At 36.0% G+C, this 10,534-nt stretch overlaps 1 protein-coding gene across 1 annotated transcript in view; it reads right to left on the bottom strand.

Moving 5' to 3' along the window:
* Positions 1 to 717: 717 nt before the first annotated feature.
* Positions 718 to 10,534, bottom strand: part of LOC104406836 (aryl hydrocarbon receptor-like) — a 21,971-nt gene continuing 12,154 nt past the window's right edge. The window contains 5 exon segments of the mRNA XM_010015940.1: positions 718 to 1,681; positions 5,580 to 6,336; positions 6,338 to 6,826; positions 7,658 to 7,799; positions 9,274 to 9,383. Coding sequence (XP_010014242.1) covers positions 1,526 to 1,681; positions 5,580 to 6,336; positions 6,338 to 6,826; positions 7,658 to 7,799; positions 9,274 to 9,383 — 1,654 coding nt within the window. The 3' untranslated portion in view covers positions 718 to 1,525.

Raw genomic sequence — 10,534 nt, forward strand, 5'->3', positions numbered from 1 at the left:
AAAATATTTTACAAAGACATTTTATTATATATGAACTATACAACACACAGGAGTATGAAATACTTTGAACATATACACATTTCTGTATTTTTCCATGTAGATTATTACTTTGCACCTAACATTGGTGTCTGCAATTCTAACAATCCTCTCAGATAAAAACCCAGAATGTTTTTTGTGGATGTGGGTTTATTTCCTGAAAATAAAGCCTATTACCAGGAGAATTTCTCTAATGACTTTTTTCTTTTCTCATTTTCAGATTTCACACAAAGCTTTTCAAATGGATCAACATAGATAAAAAGACTAACCTCTCTGTATTTTGCAGTGCAATTTGCAAGGGATAAAGTTTAAACCAAACTTGACCCTCTCCCCACTACCGACATTGAAAACTGCAGTCAAAGTAAACGTCAATACCAATCGCTATTGAGACTCCTTTCCCCTTTATTTAAAATGCAAACCTTTTCAATATCCATTTTAATGAAAATATTTGCATAGAGCAGCCTTGTATTATTTCTAAAGAACATTATGAGCATTTTAACACAAGATAAGGCACATGTTTTTCAGCATTAATAATCTAAAACTGATCCTGAGGACCTGCTCCTCCCCCTCAGCAAAGTTTGCTTTTTTAATATACCCTGTATTACCTGAAGAAAGCAGAAAAACAGTATAGAATAAACCAAAAATCTTCAGCTGAACTAAATGACTCCTGATAGTAGCATAATAAATCCACAGATAAAGAATTAAGTCATTCTCTGAACAAATTATCTTTAGGGAAAAAAAACCCCCGATACAGCCAGTAGCACTGTAAATGTTCTAAGGTTCACATAATATGGATGACACATAATAGTGAGTTTTGCTAAAATAAGCTCCCATCAGAAACAAGGTAGCTAAACTGTGAGGCACTTAAGGTTGACAAGAAAAGGAGGAATGTAAGGGGTCTGTTTTGTAGAAAACCTGAAGTTGCATATCATATCCTTGTATTAAGCCTTCTATTAAAGTGCTAGAAATGGAGACTTAAAACAAAAGGATTTAAATATAAAATAAGTGATTAAAGAGCTTAGTATGCATTAAAATTAAGTGCTTTTGATTCTCATGAATTCAGAGCTTTTTAATAGTTTTTAAAAAATAAAGTCTGGAAATAATCCAAGTGTGAAATCATCTTTCTTGTGCCATTGATGCTATTTGTAAAGTGCCCAATTATTTTCTAAATAACAAAACCATTTGCCTTATCTTATGTTGTATAGCATGACATAGTCTGTAATACATACGTAATCCATACTGCAATGACACAGTCAATCTGATGGAAAACAGCATATGCGTACTTTCAATCAGAAGTTTTAATTCCACCTGTCACTCTAAAAAGCCAGGTCTTGGATTACATATCCACCAGTATATAGTGCAACCAACCTCGTGTTCTCAAAATGTAATTTAGCTGTTAAAGTCCAATGCTCAAAGAGACTTATCAAGAGCCTTTTCTCAGAGCAGCCTGACGCCCAGACAAAATCACAGATGGAGCTCTAGATCTGAATCACATAAATCCACTAGATGCCAGATCTGAGAAGGATCTGGGTTCTGTCGGATGATGAAGAGGCTGAAGATGTGTGGCAGTCTGCGTGTTACTGATCACATCTAACTGAGAGGGATATGCTTCATTTACATTTCCTCCATTGAAACCGTTTTGGAACTGGCAGGAAAAGAGACAATGTAAGTGGTTAGTGTGGAAAACCAATTTATTTTCAAATTTTTAAAAATCCCCCTAAAGACACAGATTGGATGAAATAATCTTAAAATACAATTAATAGCTTTTAAACTTTTTTTTTTAACGATGAATGATGAGAAGTTAATTTGCATTAAAGTAGGGTCTGAATAATCAGTGAAACTTTCCCATGTTGCAGTCAGTGAGAGTCCTACGTCTGACTAAGTAAAGAAATATTGCTATCATCTCTGAAGTGTTGTAGAAAGCACAGTCTTACTGAGCACTCCTAATTTCCACATCCAGCTGTTACATTTTAAAAGCAACCTATTTACATATTTTCATGTCTGCAATGGGATCCAGACTTGAAAGCTCTTCCAGGAATGCACATGCAGTCCTATGAGTAAGCTGAAGTGTACTGCATTCAATCTAGAGGCTGAGCTATCATAGGGTGGGCTTTTCTGATAAACGGTCTTCATATTGACAAGTAAGAGCAATGACTGGCTTTCATCAGTCTTGACATAATTGTTCACAGGATTATTTTAATCATCTGATGTAATGCTTCCTGTCATGCTATGGAAAAGTCATTTTATCTACAAAATACTCCATTCAGTCATGCAAAGAAAATACAGCAAAGCATTTTAAGCATTTCCATCACCTCTTCAGGAGAAGCTTATACCCTAGGTATTCATTCATTCAAGGTCTGTCATTAAAAATATATATTATATATTCATTCATTCATCTATCAAAATATGCTGGGTGTTGGAAACTTTTTTTACCTTCTACGCAAACATTAAATTTAGTGTGACCAGTTCTTCTAAGTTTTTAACAAGTCTACAGCCATATGAATTATGTTTTAATCAAAGTTGCCATACTTTTAAAGATAGCTACAATAACATAAGGTAGGATTACTTCTGACAGAAGCAGATTATTCCAATATACTTCGTTAATAAGATGAGCATGCTCATTAAAATTTCTAAGAGTTCTCAGCACCGAATCCAGTACTTAGCAAGGTTTCTCCTGATTAATAAAGGAATGCTGACCTTAAACAAGCAATTACATTATTTAAGGCCATTCTGGCCTTCACCCCGAAAGTGTTTTAGACTACATTGGCTATGATCCTGCCATAATAACAAATTAGGCAGAAGGTCAAGGCAGATGACTACAATAGACCCTTCTGGCTTTCTAATCCCCTAGTCTTTTCACATTGAAATTGAAGAGAGTAAGGCAGCTGAGAAAAGGATAGCAATCATGGCTTGCATAGCAACGTCTGTCCTCTCTCCAGACTCCAACTGCTGATAGAGATGTCATTGTGCTAAATCCAGCCACAAAGACTGCCCTACTTTGGCTTGACTGTGAACACAGGGGCAGATAGTAGTATCCTATCTGCTTAGTCACATCCTAACTTGAGTTACCAATTAGCAAAAAACTCAAACCTTAAGTTTATTCTCCCTATTTACAACTAACAAATGTATATTATTTGCCACCAATTTACAAGATTACTTCAAGTGCAGCAGCTATACTTCTGACTTACTAGTTCCTATGGGTTCACATATTTTAAAGTTCTTAACTCTGATGCAAGACTAAATACAATCTCTGTAATATAAGCATATACAAATGTAGGCTTATCTTTCTCTGGACCAGTGACATTTCTCAGTAAAAAACTGTTTCTACATTAAAACATTTCTCAACACAACATATTTGGTTTATATAAAGCGTTACTTTGCCATCAAGCTATAAAAATGTAAGTTGCAGATGCAACTGGAGGTCAAAATTGAGTAGTCTGATATAAGAGAAGCTGGGTTTTTTCCATGTGAATAGTATATACCAGCATAGGCTGCTAAAGTCAATGTTATTTGGTTTAGGAACAAGCAGTCTGTTCCCACCTCGAACCACTCCCAGCTGGCATACGTAAGTTTTGGACCCACAAAGACTTGAAGAGAGCTATTGGTTATCTACGATCACTCTTTAACGAAAGGGGTTGGGAGAATAATCCTTCCTTACCTCATCAAGAAACATGCCCCTTTTTTAAGCTCATTTGGACAAATGTTCAGCAGTTCTCCTCAGAGGCAAACAAGAGCTAATGTGCATCAGTTTTGCACTAACATTCTGCTTATGAATGCTATCCAAATCCACATAGCACAGGTATACCATAGCAAGAGGGGCTGAATTTGCCTCTGAACAACTTACGGATAATTTTTCACAAAGCAGCTTTTGCTCACTTTGTTTTGTTTTTTTATAGTGACAAACAAGCTAAACACAATATTAGTACTGAAGCACAGTATTGTAGTAAATATGAAGTAATAGACGTATTCATTTCCTGCATTGAGATGCTTAGTTGTTAGTAATTAAAATTTATACAGATAAATGAGAAGAAAAAGTAAGCAAGAAAGAAAATTATGAAAAAGATTAATGCAACATAACAAAATAATCTACAAAATAAATGTAATTGAAACCAACCATCAAAGAGAAAAAATGGAATTGCTTATTCACTGGCTGTTCAAAACTTACGCATCACACCAGTATAGCTTTTGTAAACAGAGCAATTCTATACTATTTTAGAGATTAACTTGGATGACCCTGGAACTGCTTTGCAGCGGTCAAACACTGAAGGGCTAATAACACTGACCAGGCAACACTGGCTTGGCAACAAACAGCCAAGCACTGTGCATGCTTGCGCACTGCAGCTTGCCAGTAGCTTCATGCTGCTTCAGCTCTTGGGTACCCAGGCAGCAGTTGGTGATCTTGCTGAACTGTCCCATATGTTAGCTAGATTTCTGCAATTCTGCAATTATCTTTTTTTCCACTAGTGAAGTAGTTTTAAAAAAGGGTCTGTTTTGTACTTGTACGAAGTGTACCAAAAAACTGGGTATGTCCTACTTGCATTCCTCACCTTTGCCTTGTGTAGGTTAAATGGCAATTAATACTTTCATTCTGTAAATGCTTACGCATGTGCATAAGCATTTATAGGATCAGTACTTTGGAACCTTAACTCACTTAAATAAAAAAAAAAAAATATAACAACTGTAGCCTTGTACTTGAGCAGCATTAACAGAAAGAAATGGCACAATTTAAATTACTTCAAAGGTTGTCCAGAATCAAGAACTGCCCTAGTAATTGATTTTTATTTTTATTCCTAAGTTAATTTTATCTATGAAGAACTGTGCTTAAAGCTGTAATCTATGCTACAGCCAGGCTCCTCTTTTACAGCTTTTACTGTGCATTCTCCTTAGCACAATGTGAAAAAGGTCCAACTTACCTACTTGAATGTACTTTTTTCCTGCTATTTTGTCTGCAGCAGACAACTTAGCAGCCTGAGGAACGAGCTGACTTTCACTACTGTCTGTAGAAATGCAATAGTTCATAATATTTCACACTATTTATGTGACATTATAATCCGATATTTTAAGCAATCCTAAAAGCATTGAAGAATCTGAGAAGCTAGAGAACATTGGTTGTTTGGTTTTTTTAAAGGTATCTTTCTGGATCTTTACAACATATTTCATGAAAACAAATGTGCCAGACAATATTTCTGACATCATGCCACTCCTCTCAAAAAAGATATATAAGCAAATCCCAAACTTTTGACCAACCTGTTTTTCCTTTGCTCCTATGGGAAAATTACTGGTAGGTACAACAGACTAGTTCACTCACTCTTGTTATAATACTGCAAAGACAGCTACCAAGCTGTGGATACCTGTACATAAAAAAATGACCAAATACAACTCTCTTCAATCTAATGGACAAATAAAGCAAGGGCATTCAGCACACTGATAACCCATCAAACTCAGTGACACACAATTATGGCAAAACTGCATCCTGGTAGCCACCCAGAACAATAAAACCATGATTCAAAATGCAAGCAATGTAGCAATGCTGTTTACCTTACCTTGTTCAACAAGGTTTGTTGACTTGTCATCATAGGATCATACTGCATTTGATCCACACAGCTGGGCTGTGCTTCTTGCGCACACTGGTACATAGAAACAGCGCCCGCGTAGCATGTTTGAGGAGTTAGCGTAACAGGCTCAGAGTTTATCCCACACTCATGATTTTCAGGGACTTGCTGCAAGCAACTGAGAAAATCCTCCAAGTTGGAAGAAGCAGAATAGGTTGATCTGTCAAAACCTGCTACAGGGAAATCCATTGGAGAGAAATTAGAAAGCTGTGGCATCGTTGCTGTGGGTTGCTTGTAAGGGATAAACTCTTGCCTACACGCATATGGGGAAGTGTTTACTTCTGATTTGTAAGAGAACTCGGATGTAGTTGTGTGCATGCCAGGGAATTCATATTGCTGGGGCTGCTGCTGTGAGCAGCTATGAGGCATGCTAGTGCCAGAGCTCCAACTTGTGAACATCCCATTGACTTGCATATGTTTCATCTTTTGACAGAGTTGCTGCTGCTGCTGTTGCTGCTCCATAAGCTGTTTCTGGTGCTGATGAAATTGATGTGGATCTAACTCTGGCTGTACCAAGCAACCTTCATTCTGGACCAAGGACTGCTGTTGGTTACAGCCTGAATATAAGAAGTCAGACTTATTTAAGGAATCCTGAACATAAGTCAGGATTTCATTAGTTATGTTGATATCCCCAATATCATCCACATCAGATAATTCAGTTTTAAAAAACTCTTCATCCTGCTAAATTTAGATCTTCAAAGTCAATACCCAGATTTTTCATGATGTTGTACAAATCACTGGTTTTGTTATCTTGAAAGAGTGCTGCACTGTCTTCAGGGAGTGGAACAGTACTGTCCTGGGAACACTCCATTAGCTCCCGCTTGAGAATGTTGTCATTTCCAGCAGGTAGGAGATTATCCATCCAGCTGCTGCTACCACCACCCAATTCATCCCTGCTGTCTGTAAAGAAGTTCCGCTCAAAGGAAAGTTTATGTGATGCTGGAGGGCAGAGATACACAGACTCATCTTGCCTCAACATGGCACCTAGCAGGGAGTTTGGATCCACAGAATCATTTTGTAGCGTTGCTTTGGCTCCTTTTCCTGTTGTGCTTTTATTCTTCGGATTAGAAGGATCCATAAGGCTTGACATAAAAACATATAACACAGCCTCGCCAGTGGCAAACATGAAGGGCAATTTCATGTTACGCTTTCGTAGATGTTCTGCCCCTTCTTCATCTCTGAAAATAAATCATATATATAGCATAATACTGCAATACTAAACAGTTACTGTAATCTTTCTGTCCCCTGGAATTAATATTAAAAAAAAGAACTACATTTGTAGGCATTTTTCAAATTCCTAGCTGTTCGAGCTCAACTTGGCTGGGTTAAACCAAGAGGCAGATTATGAAATAAGGAGCTTATGACTGTAATACAACATTTACATATTACATTTGTAATTAAATCTAGATAGCATACATCATTTTCTGTGCATTATGAGCTGAAATGAAAATAAGTGGGCTTTGTTCCACACTCTGTTTATCTTGGCATATCAAGTAAATGAATACTCTAATACTGAAGTATTTCTTTTCCTCCATTTTACAGACTCCTTAGCAAAAACTATTTAACCTGTATAATCATGCTGAATTCCATACTATGTAGAATTTAGATCAGCACCATAAATGACTTAATTTACATTATCTGCTGTTTCTCCTACACAACTGCATTTAGATTGCTTAGTTTTCATTAATGGGGATACTGTATTAAAAATAGGCTGGATGGAATAACATGGTGCTTGTACCACTGCTCTTATTCTATGAATAATTATTATATATGAATATTATATATGAAATAAAAATGTCTAAAGTTTTACACATAAAGGACTATGCCATGTAAAGTACTGAAATAATAGAATTATTTTCAATGTCTTTTAGCAGTTTGAAAGAGGTTTTCTTTTTGGAGTCCAGGTTTTAAAGGGGGTTTATTTAAAAATAAAGAATTCATTTCTGAATATAAACAAGCTCAAAAGTTTTCAGTTTTGAAGTATACTGCTTGATACAATGATGACTTACGTAAGAGGTCTTTGCGTAGCAATGATGTAATCTGGTCTTCCATTTTTGTAGACAAGACGTGCATTTGCCTGCACCCAGGCCCATCGATTTTCTTTGGTTAGAAGCCTAAATACAGTCATTCCACTTTCACCTGTCTTCATCACTAGAGTCAAAGAGTAAGCATACTGTTTACTATCCAGTGAAAAAAAAATAGTTAAATCTGGTATGTCATTAAAGTACTCTCATTTGTAGAGCAATTTTACAAATCTTAAGTCCTCAATCACCCATTTCTGTGCAGCACTAATGTACTGCTAGTGAAACAGGATGATTGATCACTAAGATGCCTACTTTACCGGTAAAATCAAAGCCAAACTGCATGCAATTGTAAGAGATCCCCACCAACTGGCAACATCCTGTATTAAGCTTCATCCATTATTTCTGCAATAACAGAAATTAATACTAGAACATGTAAATGACATGTTCATGAAAAGAGCTTAAGTCTCTTTTACATCTGAAAAGTGACTGTTACTTAAGAAATCAAAAACCACATTCGCTCTGAATCCAATTCTTTCACATTTTGACTGGCTAATGCAGAGGTACTTCAAAATATATTATTTTTCATTCCCACTATCACTTCACTGCAATGCTTGTTAAAAATACTACATTTTGGTTATACATTGCTGAAAACACTGCATTTCTAGACAGAAAATGAAATTAAAAGACAACATTAGGGAAGTTTAAGAATCCTCAAATAATCTTTGCTACAAGACTTCCTTTTTACCTTAGCATCAGAAATGCAGTAACGCCAGTTTTAAGACAAAGTGTTAAACCATAATTTCAAAACAAAGTTTCATCCCATTCTATTCTGGAAATCTTTCCTGTTCTTTACCAAAAAATCAAAACCTACTGATAGACAAAAGTGACTGAGCTGTACCTGAAAGAGAAAACCTGCTTAATACAGGTTGAAAACTAAACTACTGTGAGGTTAAAAAGAAAAATCAGTTTTTGAAGAGAAGTCAGTAGAAAAGAAGAAGCACCAAAATATCCTGAAGCTGTTTCTGTAACTTCCAAAGACAAGTATGGTACAGTTAACAGAAATATAATGAAAGAAGTCCATTCAGCAACTACATATCAGATAGCTGATGCTTATTTCCTTAGCTTAAAACATACTTCTCTCCTTAAGCTGTTACTTAAACCAAATCAAGCTGACAAGAATCAAAACCTGAAAGGTACACAGACACTAGTATGCTAAATCACAGGTTAATTTGTGTTAAAAATCTTACACTGATAACAGAAGAAAATACTTTATTTAGCTTTCTAACAGGAAACCTATCTTTGAAACATTCCCTTTGCCCAAAGGAAGTTGTTGAAATAGCAGAAGCTGGATTGAGCAGAGAAGGAAGTGAGAAGAGCAAGATATGACAGAAACTGGAATATATAACCTAAAAGGGTCTAGATATTAAATATTAATTCATCCAGTGTAAGTTTTTATAGGGAAGGAAAGATCACATGAACGGTGTTCTTTTTGTTAACAATAACGTCTTTTTTTTTTTTTAAAGAGTACTTCACAGTAGTTTTTCAGTACGAATATAGTAAATGCTTTAATTTTTCAGCCTTTCTTAGGGAATGAAGCTTACTTCGGACATGATTTTCAGCACAATAAAGCATATCAGCTGCATGAATGAACTGGTATCCTGTTCCTCTCATACATAGCTCTGCTTCAGTGTATCCCAGGACAATCTTTCCTCTGGAAGGTAAAAACAATAAATTGCAACACTGCTGATGAGCCAACTCATAGAATTAAGGTCAAGCAAGTGAATTATGGCTAGAACATTTCAGACTCAAGTGCTAACTACATTTTGTTGCAATACTAATTGTATGCAGAAGCATGACAGTTCTAAAAGGAAAAATACAGCCAGCAAATCAAAGGTTTTACTAGTTCCCCGAGTTGCTTCCAGTGAGTAGGAACGGGCTCACGGAACTATCATATCATCAAAAAAAGAAAGATTATGTCTACAGTTCAGCTAGACTCCTAATTTCATACTTTTGAACATGCTCACTTATAGCAGGCAGCTGCCATCTGTTGCAATAAAAGACACTGTTTGCTTAGCCCTATTTCACAGCATTTACCTACAGGTGTTTGCACGTAGAAATGATTAGGGGCTTAACTTTAGTAATGTAAAACTTCTTGCCTAAATTAGTACTTTTAATAGCTTAAAATTCAAAACAGGGCATATCTCAGAACTACATCCCTTTTGCTATTGGTTTGGTACCCCTGTGTTTGCGTTTAAGCTTTCTAAGATACACCTCAGAGGAGTACAGGCAATATCACATTTGATCCTGGTAGTCAAAAATTACTTTACTAGAGGTCAGGGAGATGAAGAACTTAACAGCATCTGTTAAAGAGACTGAAACAGGATTTGGAACAAAAACAGAGATCTAAACATAGAGAGGATAAAAAAAAAGGAAAAAGTAGGGCTAGGAAACAATATATACAAAAGTGTAAAATGTGACAAAAATTTAAGGTTTCAAGTGAAGCATAATGGAGAAAAAAAAAATCAAACAGAAGAATGAAAAGCCTGTGTTAACTTTTTGTTAACTTTTACTTATATCAGTTTACAAAACCCATAGAACATTTCGGTTGATCAATAGGCAGAACACCAAGTAATTTGACTGCATTACCCTATAATGGAAATCCATATGAGATTTGACTGACAATTAGTCTGAAAGCTGAAAGCATTATCAGTCAATAATAGGAGGAAGGAGAGAAGGAAGGAAGGAGACCAGAGGCTATTCCTTTGATAAAGAAGCACCTTAATGGGCTTCTTGCCATGTTGATGCATAGTTATGTTATGTTGATCTGGTAATGCAATAGTATTTCCAGTTTTTATGTAGGGA

The sequence above is a fragment of the Nestor notabilis genome, unplaced genomic scaffold (genome assembly GCF_000696875.1).
Source record: "Nestor notabilis isolate BGI_N333 unplaced genomic scaffold, ASM69687v1 scaffold9736, whole genome shotgun sequence".
NCBI classification, from domain to species: Eukaryota; Metazoa; Chordata; class Aves; order Psittaciformes; family Psittacidae; genus Nestor; species Nestor notabilis.